Source organism: Trichechus manatus, unplaced genomic scaffold (assembly GCF_000243295.1).
Source record: "Trichechus manatus latirostris isolate Lorelei unplaced genomic scaffold, TriManLat1.0 scaffold00006, whole genome shotgun sequence".
Lineage (NCBI taxonomy): Eukaryota > Metazoa > Chordata > Mammalia > Sirenia > Trichechidae > Trichechus > Trichechus manatus.
Window position 1 is genome coordinate 17,930,918 of NW_004443942.1, and position 13,940 is coordinate 17,944,857.

General features: G+C 35.7%; 1 protein-coding gene across 3 annotated transcripts in view; it reads left to right on the top strand.

Moving 5' to 3' along the window:
• Window positions 1-13,940, top strand: part of ANO3 (anoctamin 3) — a 508,791-nt gene that overhangs the window by 453,709 nt on the left and 41,142 nt on the right. For all 3 annotated transcript variants that reach the window (XM_023737820.1, XM_004369722.2, XM_004369723.2), the window contains one exon: window positions 12,303-12,339. In XM_023737820.1, the coding sequence (XP_023593588.1) occupies window positions 12,303-12,339 (37 nt within the window). The remainder of the gene's footprint in view (window positions 1-12,302; window positions 12,340-13,940) is intronic.

Below are 13,940 nucleotides of genomic sequence, written 5' to 3' on the forward strand. Positions count from 1 at the left end.
ATACATAAACCTGATTTTAAAAATATATCTGAAAAAGATAGTATCAACAATCAAACTAAAGAGCATTTACATCTACATAGATTAAAAAATGCAAATATTCATCAAAATATCATCATAATTATCTCAGAGAAGTAATATCATAAGTAATATATTAATAATATTATCGTGTTGTCATTGAGTTGATTCAGACTCACAGTGACCCTATAGGACAGATTGGAACTGCCACAGTGACTCCAAGGAGCAGCTGGTGGATTCTAATTGCTGACGTTTTGGTTATCAGCTGAGCTTTTAACCACTTTGCCACCAGGGCTCCACCATAATAGTATAGGTAATATTATTTTCCTGATTTTGTCTAATATTTTACATATATTTTAGGCATTTTTAAAATTTCCTATAATAAGCTTATATTCCATTTAAAACTAGTAAAAGAAAAACTATGTATTATTAACTTCTGATATTCTATTTTAAAGAAATCATCAATGATGTAGTTCAAAGTTTATGTAGGAGGATTTTTATTGTTTTATTATTACAGTAGTAAAAATTGGAAAAGCAACCCCATAAATGATTAAAAAAATAAGCGAATGATGAATAAATCCAAATTCTATATGATTTAATATCATATAAACAATTAAAATAATATTTTACTACTATTTAAGGGTATAATATGCAGTTACATGAAAAGAATATAAAATTTTGTATGATTTCAGTTTGTTAGAAAGTAATGATGTATATTGGATTTTGAAACTGTAAGGAATGGCAATAAAATGTTAACAGTGGTATCTCTGGGTAAGGAGATAATATGTGACCTATCTTCTTAATCTGATATGTATTTTCTCGTAATTCAAATATTTATCTCTATATATATGTATTGATTATAATCAGAAAAAAAAAAACTTTACTTTTAAAGTATTCTTCCATGATACAAAACTTGGAACAAATTAGAAATGGATTGTACTTTTCTTTTCACTGTATCTATGAATCACCCATAAAACTACAACCACTTAGGTAACAAATTTGGGTCACTTTTAAAAATTTTTTTCTATTACCAAGAGAAGGAATGGTTTATCAGTGGCTGAGAAATATCCCAACACCCACCCTCCCACCCCCCGACCCCGCACATACTCTGTTCCTTTTATTTTCATTTTTGCTCTTCTCCTCTCCTCTCCTGTTCTGAATAATGTCCAAGCTTCAGTCAGTTTGTATTTTCAGTTTCTCCGCTGGTTGTCTGGACAAAGAAAGCAGTGGACTTTAGACAGTGGTGAAGCAAGCTTTGCCACTTGATCTGTGAGATCCTGGCCACACCATGTAACTTCTTTACGCTTTAATTTCTTGATTTTAAAATAAGAGTGATAAAACTAATATAGGAATGTTGAGAGATTAAATGAGATCAGCTTCTAGAGCAGAGAAGATGTTCAATAAATGTTAGCTTTTTTATCTATTTTCTTCTCTTCAGTCATTTTGAACATTTCTCTATACATGTCTATCCGTGATCTTCTTGCCTTTCTTGCAAAATACTAATATTTTCTTTATTTTTCCTGCTTTTTTCATCTTTAAATAATAGATTTTAAGTCTTTATTTCCTTTCTGCCCACGGTGTGGAAATGGTGATCACCTATTCTTCGATCTTTCAAATTCTTCACCACATCTGCATTTACTGAATATTATTTTGCTTTGTTTTTAAACATTATCTATTGCCTATTAATAGATTTTTAAATGCTTAGAATCATCTTTGGAACGAAAGAGAAGCACATATAGTTTCTTATGTTATGTCTTTTTTATCAAATGTATGTCTATTAATACGAAAACAATTTTAAATGTTTAATTAGTACATGAAGAAACCCAACCACTATGCTAGTTTTTAACGTTTGTCCTTTTTAATGCTTTAATTTTATTTTCTCCTTTGTAAAGTCTATTATTTTTATCCTTTTTCTACCTTTGAATTATAAAATTAATACAGGATTATTGTAAAAAATATTGATAATATAAAAACATATAAACTATTAACCTCAACCTCTAAAGCTGCCCCTTCCTTCCCCACCACAAATCTAATTGTAGCCTTTGAAGATGATCAATGCTAATAGGTCCAAGACAACTTAGTAGCCCCTGCCTCCAATAAATTATTATTACCTTCATAAGAGCTCCATATGTTTGTTTGGCAGTTTGTTCCAAAGTCCTACATATCTTCAAACACATTTTGAGTGAATTAATAAACTGACCTAATATCTTGGAAGATGGAAAATACTTCACGTACAAAGAAAATAAATATGCCAAACATGGTTGGACAACTCGGTACAGAACCTCCAGTTTAATCCTAAATTCCCACCTGGTGGAATCACTATCTGCTCAGTTAAGCTAAAGAACTTCCCAGACCAAACTCATGATTAAAATCTGCATTTGAATAAAATGGGAGCTTCTTCTACCACTAAACATTTTCCTTAAAAAAGAATTTTTTTGATCGTCTTTGGCATTGTAAAAATTGAAATTTTGCTCAAGTTTCCTTTAGTATACCAGACTCCAGTTTTATTTTATTCCAGTTGCTTCTTTTTTTCTTTTTTTTAAATAGACTTTATTTTTTAGAGCAGTTATAGGTCTACAGAGAAATTGTTAAAAAAATGCAGATAGCTCTCATATAGCCCTCTCCTCACTGTACACATTTTTTGACCGTTATTAACATCTTGGATTATTCTGGCATATTTGTTAGAATTGATGAACCAGTGTGGATACGTTAGTATTAACTAAAGTCCATAGTTTACATTAGGGTTCACTCTGTGTTGTACAATACTATGGGTTTAGACAAATTCATAATGTCATGTTCTCATCTTTAAAGTATCATACAGAATAGTTTCACTATCCTACAAATGCTCTATACTCCCCCTATTCATTCCTCCTCTTCTCTCTCGGATCCCCTGGTTCTTGTTGCTTCTTAATCAACAGTCCATTAAACTCTGAGTCTGTTCCACCTATAACCTCCATGCTGTTATTACCCTTCCCTAGTATTAAAATTGGCTCTCAGATTGGTTCACATCAAAGTTGTTCTTTATAGGTTTATGTGTTTGGTGAGGCATAATTTATTCTTTCTTCCAGAGAGCTTGCATTTAACACAAAGCAAAGGCTGAATTTGATAGAATGAATCTCTAATTGTAGAAATAAGACCTCTGTGGGCTTGTTATTTGAGTCATAAAAAAATAAAAATCTTTGAGATCTCCAAAATCACACCAGCCCTTCTTAATGGAATGCAAGAGCCTATGTAACTGCCCACTGCTATATAACAATGATCTGTCGTTTCCAGGAAAAGACAGAACTGACTTTCTTCCCTATAAATTTTTATTTCTACTTATTGGGTATTTTTGCATAAAGATTCAAGAATTGTTGGAAGTAGAATAGATCCCTCACCCTTGCAAGTAGTAAAGGAGAAGGTTTGAAAATGAGTTTAGTGTAAAAGAGGTGAACTATGCAGCCAGCTTAACAAATGTGAAAAAATAATATTTTTATCATATTTAACCAGTGTAAAACAGCAATAGCGTTCTGAATATATGTATTCTCTTCCTGCTCAGGATGTTAAGGTACATCCCAGGTTACTAAATAATCCTTCTTATTCACCCGAATACACGAGATTATTTTAAGGGCTTAATTAAATAAGGGTTAAAAAGAAAATCAATATCCAAATGCCAAATTCTTTTTTTAAAAAACTATACCACCAAAATAGATTAATCTAGAAAACCAATTACTACCTCTCTTCTTGTTATTTGTGGACAACCACACAAAACACAGATAATAAAAATGTGTTTTTTGTGTACTAATAGCTTGACTTTATACTCTCTAGGCCACTATTTTCCGCAAACAAGGGCCACAGTCAAAATATTTATTAATCTATTGTGTTTTCCTCTATAATCCATGTGCCTGATATTATAAAATGGGCAAAGCCATGGCAAAATAATTTAAAACAAACTTTTTTTTTTAATCAGAAATTTGTAAAAATCAGTGTACATGGTCAGAAACCTTAAATCATTCTTCACTCATTTCAGTAGTCATCAATGACTGCTATGGGTTTTGCTTGTCTAAAATCCCTTGTGTCAGTTTTCAGCTTAATAGGCTTACTTCTACTTCCTTGATTCACTTCCTTGTCATTTCTAGTTGGACCATTGGAACAAACTTTTAACTGGCTAGTCTTCCTTTTTCTATTCTAAACTCCTGCCGTCTCCCTTGCACGTTAGTGTTAGAAGGATCTTTCCACAATGCGTACTTCATGTTTGCTTAAAACTGTTTAATTAATTCCCCTTGCCTTCGACGTAAATTCTAAACCCCTTAGCATGACACTAGATGTCCTCCATTATTTAAATCCAGTTTTTCGTTCTCTTCTTGTCTGAGATTGTGTCTCCCTGGCGCTCTGCTGTTTTACTCCTTTGTGTCTTGGTTCACTGTCTAGAATGCCTTTTTTTTTTTGGCCTCCTTGGAAATTATCTCTTCATGTTTGAATATTCTAGTTAAGGAACGTTTCCCCTATAAAGCTTTCTCTCAATCCCATACGTAGAGTGGAACAACTCTTCTTTATGTTTATTTTTCTCAGAAAGTGCTTGGACATGCTTATTCTTTCTCCTAAATTCTCCTGGTAGTATTGAACAATCCTGCTTGTGAATATTGTGTATCAGTGCTTAGGGCATGCCTTTTCTCCTCTATTAGAAGATAAGCTCATTATGAGCAGGGACTGCGGCTTCCTCATTTTTGTATACCCAAAACTTCACCTAATGCCTAAAAGACAATTTAAAAATAATCTTTGATAAACAAATTATGGTATGTCTTAGTCATCTAGTGCCGCTATAACAGAAATACCACAAGTGGATGGCTTTAACAAAGAGAAGTTTATTCTGTCACAGTCCAGTAAGCTAGAAGTCCAAATTCAGGGCCCCGGCTCCAGGGAAAGGCTTTCTCTGTTGACTCTGGAGGAAGGTCTTCATGATGCATCAGTCTTCCCTTGGTCTGGGAGCATCTCAGTGCAGGAGCCTCAGGCCCAAAGGATGCTCTCTGCTCCCAGCACTGCTTTCTTGATGGTATGAGGTCCCCATGTCTCTCTGCTTGCTTCTGTGTTTTACATCTCTAAAGAGATTGGCTTAAGACACTATCTGATCTTGTAGATCTCATCAATATAACTGCCACTAATCCACCTCATTACATCATAGTGATAGGTTTTACAACACATAGGGAAATCACATCAGATGACAAAACAGTAGACAATCATACAATACTGGGAATTATGACCTCATACAATACTGGAAGTTATGACCTAGCCAAGTTGACAGATATTTTTGGAGAACACAATTCAATCCATGACGTGGTACATACACACAATGGAATACTATGCAAAGATAAAGAGCAATGATGACTCTTTAAAATATCTCACAACATGGATGAATCAGGAGGGCATTATGCTAAGTGAAATAAGTCAGAGGGCATTATGCTGAGTGAAATAAGTCAATCACAAAAGGACAAATACTGTATGAGACCACTATTACAAAAACTTAAGAAAAAGTTTACACACAAAGAAACAGTCTTTGATGGTTACAAGGGAGGAGAGGGTTGGGAGGGGAAATCATTAGATAGTGGACAAGTCTTAACCTTGGTGAAGGGAAAAGACAGTGCACAATATAGGGGAAGTCCGTGCAACTTGACCAAGGCAAAGTCATAGAAGCTTCATAGACACATCCAAACACCCTGAGGGACTGAGTTACTGGGGCAGAGGGTGGAGGACCATGGTCACGGGAGTCATCTAGGTCAATTGGCATGACAAATTCATAAAATTTTCTACATCCAACTTTGGTGAGTAGCATCTGGGGTCTTAAAAGCTTGTGAACAACCATCTAAGATACACCCACTGGTCCCATTCTGTCCGGAGCAAAGGAGAATGAAGAAAACCAAAGACACAAGGGAAATATTAGTCCAAAGGACTAATGGACCACAAGTACCACAGCCTCCACCAGCCTGAGCCCAGAAGAACTAAATGGTACCCAGCTACAACCACCGACTGCTCTGATAGGGTCCTGGACAGAGCGGGAGAAAAATGTAGGGGAAAAAAAAGTTTAATTCACAAAAATAAAAAAAAGGCCAGACTTACTGGTTTGACAGAGACTGGAAGAAGCCCTAAGACTAAGGCCTTCGACACCCTTTTAACTCAGAACTGAAGCCACTCCCAAAGTTTACCCTTCAGCCAAAGATGAAACAATTCTATAAAACAAACAATAACACGTGATGAATGTGCTTCTTAGTTCAATCATGTATATGAGACCAAAAGGGCAACACGTGCCCCAAAGCAATGATGAGAAGGCAGGAAGGGACAGGAAAAATGAATGACTGAAAAGGGAAATTGGGTGTGAAAGGGGAGAGTGTTGAGGGATTGCAACCAGTGTATAAATTGATGAAGGAGAAACTAATTTGCTCTGTAAAAGTTCACTTACAGCACAATTAAAAAATAGTCTTTGAAATGAATTTTTAACATTTTATTTTCCAGATAAACTACTAGCATCTTGCATATTGTATGTGCTCAGACTTATTTTTCTTAACGTAATTTCCATGTTTTTTTTAAGTTTACAGCATTTGTTATTTTAATTCAAACCAACTAAAATGTATACTCAACTATATATTCTCTAAGCATTACAAAACAGGTGGATCAGCGCATCCCTGAATAAATATTCAATTTGGGACAAAGAAATGGAACAAAGTAATCAAAATTTGATTACAAGTCCATTTTTCAGATCAAGAAAGAAGCTTAAAAGAATGATTCTTACTCTTGTTATGCATCAAATCACCTGAAACGCTTTTAAAAAATGAGAGATTCCTGAGCCCCATTCAGAATCTCCTTGATGGGTCTAGGAAATACGTATTTAAAATAAAACATGCAAAAATTCTTTCCAGGTAATTCTGATTTAGTCGTTCCCTTAAAGTAACATTAGGAAATCACTAATTTAAGAGGTTTAAAGTAATTTTGGTGCACAGCCAAGACCAGAAACCACATCTTCCAAAGATACATTGCAAATAATTTACTAATAATTAAAACTTTAATATATTATTTTTAGCATCCTTTTAGGCATATAGCTAAAAAAACTGCAAAGCCAGAATTTGAGAACAATAATTACTCCCTTTTAAACTATCCTCTTCTTTATTTTGTTGCTCCCTAAAAAAAAATACCATGCTACTTGAAGGTTTTCTCATTTAGAATGGTTACTATAGTATCAGGAAATATTTTCAAAAAAAAATTTTTTTTTTTGGCTTTTTTATTGTAGTTCAAAAGGATTTTAATAACAAAAATTGTGTAATTCTAAGCAATGTATAGATTATTGTTCCTTGACAATCAGACCTTTAAATCCATTGCCGTCCAGTCAATTCCAACTCATAGCAACCCTGTCAAACCTTAATGTAGATTAATTAATTTAAAAAAGGTTACAGCAGCGTGTCAGCCTCATTATTAACGTGAGTTTTTAAGAAAAAGTAGAAACAGAGTAGAAGTATTCTTGTAGTTTGAAATATATGTGATTGGGCCAATTAAGCCATTGCAGAACAGTGTATAAAAGAACAACCTCCTTTTGGTGTTCCTTCCTTCTCTCATTTTAAATTCTATGCACTACACACACAGCCCCATACCCATCTCAAAAACAAAGAGAAAAACTAAACTAAATATATTTGGCTAAATTAAGTACACCATGTTTTTTTTATGGACTCTTTCACATTGTTGATCCACTTGGATCTCTAGAATCCTGTATATATTTTCCTATGCTTCTTTGAAGGACGTAATCACTTAAGCACTCACAATACACCTAACTTTACTTAGCACTTGGTTACCAATTACAATGAAAAATGGGTTATTATGGAAGAGGGTGGATCAAAGGATTGGGCCACACACCTTAACCTGGAAAGAATGACTCATTTAATAAGAGGGTTGGCTTTTATATATAATATATAAGTTATTTGTTTAGTTTGTTGGTGTCTACGTATATGTTGTTGTTAGGTGCCATTGAGTTGGTTCTTACTCATAGCAACCCTGTGTACAACAGAAGGAAACACTGTCTGGTCCTGCACCATCCTCACAATCATTGTTATGCTTGAGCCTGTTGTTGCAGCCACTGTGTCAATCCATCTTGTTGAGGGGCTTCCTCTTTTTCACTGACACTCTACTTTACCAAGCATGATGTCCTTCTCCAGGGACTGATCCCTCCTGATAACATGTCCATAGTATGTGAGACGAAGTCTCACCATCCTCGCTTCTAAAGAACATTCTGGCTGTACTGCTTCCAAGACAGATTTGTTTGTTCTTCTGGCAGTCCATGGTATATTCAATATTCTTCACGGACACCGTAATTCAAAGGCGTCAATTCTTCTTAAGTCTTCCTTATTCATTGCCCAGCTTTCACATGCATATGAGACAATTAAAAACACATGGCTTGGGTCAGGGGCACCTAAGTCCTTAAAGTGACATCTTTGCTTTTTAACACTGTAAAGAGGTCTTCTGCCGCAGATTTGCCCAATGCCATGCATCCTTTGATTTCTTGACTGCTGCTTCCATGGGAGTTGATTGTGGATGCAAGTAAAATGAAATCCTTTACAACTTCAGTATTTTCTCTGTTTATCATGATGTTGATTATTGGTTCAGCTGTGAGGATTTTTGTTTAAGTTGAGGTGTAATCCATACTGAAGGCTGTGGTCATTGATTTTCATCAGTAAGTGCTTCAAGTCCTCTTCACTTTCAGAAGCAAGATTGTGTTATCTGCATAACACAGGTTATTAATGATTCTCCTCCAATCCTGATGCCCCATTCTTCTTCATATAGTCCAGCTTCCAAATTATTTGCTCAGCATACAGATAGAATAAGTATGGTGAAAGGATAGAACTCTGACACACACCTTTCGTGACTTTAGACCAGGAAGTATCCCCCTGTTCTGTTCGAACCATTGCCTCATGATCTATGTACAGGTTCTATGTGTATAGTTTCTAGAAATTTAGAAGGTAGATTACTGGAAAAAGCAAGTTTTTTCTTGATTCTACAGATACCTGTTTGGAGTTCATTTTCACAGTAAAGACCAGATTTTGAGGCTCTGACTCAGAGATGAAGAGGTGTAAAAGAATGTTAGAACTCCCCAAATATGCACATTCACAATAGCCTTAGCCTTTTCCTGCCTATGCTCTTCTTTTTCTTTTCCTATTTAATGTCTGCAGAACACCCTGAAACAAGGCATTAATGGAAAGATGATGGCTTCTCATCTCAGAATGAATTCTAAAGTCTTTATCATGGCCTACCAGGGAATGAAAAAAAAAAAAGTTTTCCTCCAAGATCTCTCTAATTCAACTCTTACACCACTTCATTCATTTGCTCACTACCTGCCTGTCCCTCTAACTTCCTTGTCTTTCATGGAATCCATCAAGCCCATGCCAGTGTCAGGGCATTTGCACACACTGTTCCCATGTAAGGAAGCTTCTTAGCCCAGATAATCTGTTTGACTCCCTCCCTAACTTATGCAGTCCTCTGCCCAAACACTACCCTTTTCAGAGAGGCTTCCCTACTGCTCTAAAACGATACCTTGTTCCCATCACCGTTCTATCCCCTTACCCTACTTTATTTTCTCTCATAGCATTTTTTTACTTCCCACCCAATTGCATTTTTATGTGTTTATTATCTGTGTCTGCTCACTAAAATTTAAGTTCCACAAAAATAAGGACTATGTCTGTTTGGTTCACTGTTGTTTGGTTCACTGTTGTTCTTAATCAATATTTTTTAATTCAGTTAATGTATTTGACTATGAGAATTCTAGCTTACAGAATGTACTAGTAAGTGATTTTTAAAAGTATGAGTTCTCCAGCATGGTATCAGACATAAATACGGGGAAATAACTCCTTATAGTCCCTGAACCCACTCATCATCTCCTCCCCCAAATACATATCCATTATACTTCACACACACACACACACACACACACACGCACACCCCTACCTCTTCCTGCTAAAGTGATTGCTGCCATAAACCGCTGCCCCCCCCCAAAAAAAAAAAAAACCCTGTTGCCATCAAGTCAATTCTGACTCATAGCGACCTTACAGGACAGAGTAGAACTGCACCATACGTTTCCAAGGAGCAGCTGGTGGATTTGAATGCCGATCTTCTGGTTAGCAGCCAAGCTCTTAACCACTACAGTTGGGCATATTTGAATTCTGGTTTCTTCCTTGACTTTATGGATTTTGAAGTTAAAAGTCATTCTGAGCATACTGATTTTATAGCTTATTATCATAGTGGTACCAGCTGGCCTTCTGGATTTGGGCCCTGTAGATGTAGGTTCTCAAGTACCCCAGAAAGCTTTCCAATAGTAGTAGTTTCAGGCATAGCACAGCATTTTTTTGCGATTGATACTCCTCCAAAGGTTATTAAAATCTTTTAGGGCATTGGCTGTAGACGTTGCTATTCTAGAGTTGCATACAGGCTCTATGTGCTAATAAGGACAAAAATCTGAAGTGGTTTATATGGGAAGGCATACAATAGATGATACGAGAGAGCCCTGAAGGCAAATCCTGACTTTACTAGATATGAGCATTATCTCAGGCAAGGTACCTAACATTCTAAACCTTAGTTTCCTGTAAAAATTAGTTCATTATACCTATCCCATAAAAATTGTTGTAAAGATTGAATGAAATAAAAATGTATGTAAAACACTGCTTGGGACAAGCCAAATACTCTTTAAGTGGAGGTTATTTAAATAATACTCTCTTTTTTTTAATTTTTCTATCCCCACCAGGGCATTCAACTCTGTACTAGAGGTAGAGTAGCTGCCCAGTTAGTATTTGTTGATTGATCAAGTCCATGCTAATATATTCCTTGGGGACCCTGCTATAATCATCTAACTCAATACATCCAAAACCCACTGCCATGAAGTCGGTTCCGACTCATAGTGACACTTGATAAGCAGGGTATGGAAAAGAACATGTTACAATCAGGATAATGTTGGTGCTGATGAATTGTTGGTGCTGATGAATTGTTGGTGCTGATGAATTCATGGTAGACTTGTCCTAAGGTTTGAAAATGATAGCCTATGAGTGTAGCTTTAAAAAAACTGCACTAGAACTACAATGAGACTATTGTACTCAGTATAATATTTCTGTCTCAGAATAATATTTTTAATCTTAGGAAGTGGCAAATTTAAATTTTGGCTAAGATGCATTATCACAATAGTTCAAATGAAAGAACTATCAGGAAAGGTGAGTAAGTTTTGGAATGTTCAGGTACATACCTTGTAATCTTCCATACCAACAGGCAGGGTTGTTGGAATTTATACTCAAAAAGATAATTTATTGAATTACATGGTTATATGTACTCATATTCACACACATGGACACACAAACATATATCATCTTTCTGCCTATAGCAAATATGTATTCCTGTCTATATTTACGTGGAATATTGTGGCATATATTTCCTTTCCTTGAGTCTTTAGCAGTGGTGGACAGAGTATGTAGGGACAAGGAGATGATAGCCGAAGATGAAAAGTGTTCATCAGAAAAATCAGTTGTCCATGTGACTTATTGATTCAATAGATTTGACTTTTTAACCTTATTTTAAATAGCCTCCAAACCAATTTTGTTCTTTAGGAATGCAGCTTTCATACTGTCTTTTGTCATAGTTTGGAAAATACTTTATCAATAGTATAGATTTCATACTTCCACTTAACCTTCTAGTGTAGTAAAAAGTACATAAAATTTTGAGATTAAATTCCAGCTCAGCCATTGACTAGCTGAACAACTTTTGCTGTTTCTAAATCTTGTTTCCTTGAGTTATAAAACGGAAGTAAAGATAGCTACCAGAAAATATGTTATCACAGATAATAAAAAGTGTGGCTATTTAGCTATGTCTGTATATTTCAAAAGGAGCCCTGGTGGCACAGTGGTAACAATGTTCAGCCGTTAACTGAAAGTTCGGCGGTTCCAATCCACCAGCAGCTCCACTGGAGAAAAGACCTGTCAATAACTGCTCCTGCAGAGATTACAGCCTAGGAAAGAAACCCTATGGGGCAGTTCTACCCTGTCCTATAGGGTCACTATGAGTCCGAATGGACTCAACAGCACACAACAACATATATTAATATAAAACACATTTATCTTCTATGTCATTTGTGTATATATGTAAAGGACTACATATTAGGTTTTAATAAAGGTTTCTCTTTAATTTAAAACATAGCTATTTTGTAGAACACCCTTTAGATGTTTCTTTGAATACTGTAATTATCAACTTTTTCTAAAAGAAAAGAATAGCATGCTCTATTTTTTCTCTCTTAACAGGCTTATGAAAAAATTGCTTACCTTCTCACTAATTTAGGTAAGTCCATCTTTCTTACTTCATTCCTTAGCAAGTCAATAACATTTGCCAAAGCAGCCTGTAGTTGCTTTACTAATTTTAGCATTTTTAATATTAACTTCTCTCATCTGCTGTTTTCTCTGATTGCATTATCATCTGTCCTTGTACGTTAATGCTTATTTTGTAATGACTTGTTAATGAGGGTTCAGTGGGGAGAGGGGCAAATATAAAGCCATGTTGCAAATGGAAGGTCTATAACTGTTACATTCCTTAGAGAAGACAATATCGTAAGATAGGAAGAGAGTGGACTTTGAAGTTGGATATACCTATTAGAATTTAGATCACCCCGTCCTGATTGTGTGACCGTGAGCTCATTTCTTCGTCCTCTCAGTCTCCCTCCTCTTCATCTCTCTTCTCCCCTTTCCTCTCCTCTTCCTCCTTTAAGAAGCCAGAAATCCTGGAATATATCTTCTGTTCAGTTTGAGGAACAGAATTTTATTACAAACCTGTTTAGGAGTGGCCTTTTATTATTTGAGAACCCACCAAATCCCAGGCACTGCCCTAAACACTTTCCATTCATTATTTTGTTTAATTTTCATCACAATTCAATGACAGTAGGAGTGTTATTTTATGTGTAAGAAAACCAAAATTATTTAGTTGAATAAGTAGAATTTAAACTTAGATGTGACTGACTCACTAAACCTCCATGAAATATTATATCCCATATATTACAAGAAATAATAGAAGGAGCATTATGTCAAGGGAAGAAGCTATGTACTAGCCCATACTCTGGAGCTAAATGGTTACATCCCGTAGAGGAGCAATGTTAGGAAATGGAAGAGAGCAGGCTTTGGAGTTGAATATACCAAAACCAAACCCTTTGCCATCCAGTCAATTCTGACTAACAGCGATCCTATAGGATATATAAGACAGAGAAGAACTGCCCCATAGTGTTTCCAAGACTGTAATCTTTACAGGAGCAAACTGCCACATCTTTCTCCTGCTGAGCAACTGGTGAGTTCGAACCTCTGATCTTTCGTTAGCAGCCAAGCGCTTAGCCACTGAGCCACCAGGTCTCTCTGGGGCTGGATACATCAATCAAAATTTAGAGCAAGTTTTCTCCTCCTTCTACTCTCCCTCACCCTCCTCCTTCTCCTTTCTCTCCTCCTCTTCTCTTTTTGTTTTTGAGTCTCAGTTTCCTCATTGGTAAAATGAGGATGATAATAGTTCCTAAGTCACCATTGTAGTTTGGCTGCCTGACACATGACAAGTGTTCAATAAATAGCAACGATCTGTTTCATTGTTCTTTAAATCCTGTGAGCTACAGGTTCTTCAGCTGGGTAATGAGGGGATTGAACCTCATTGTTCCACAGCTCTCTTCCATTTCTGATTCCTTATATCCCGGTTTACACCTAGGATGGAAACAAATCTGAGAGTGATCTGGAGAATAATAATTAATAGCAAGAAGCAGAAGAGTTATTTGTACTAAGTACCAGGCATGCCAAAGATTTCATTTGCTATTTGATTTTTCTGTCCATAACCCAGTGATGACATAATGACTGTGAAATCATAATTACTGGACTATATTGATTTAAATAAATAAATAATATTTATATTTTATT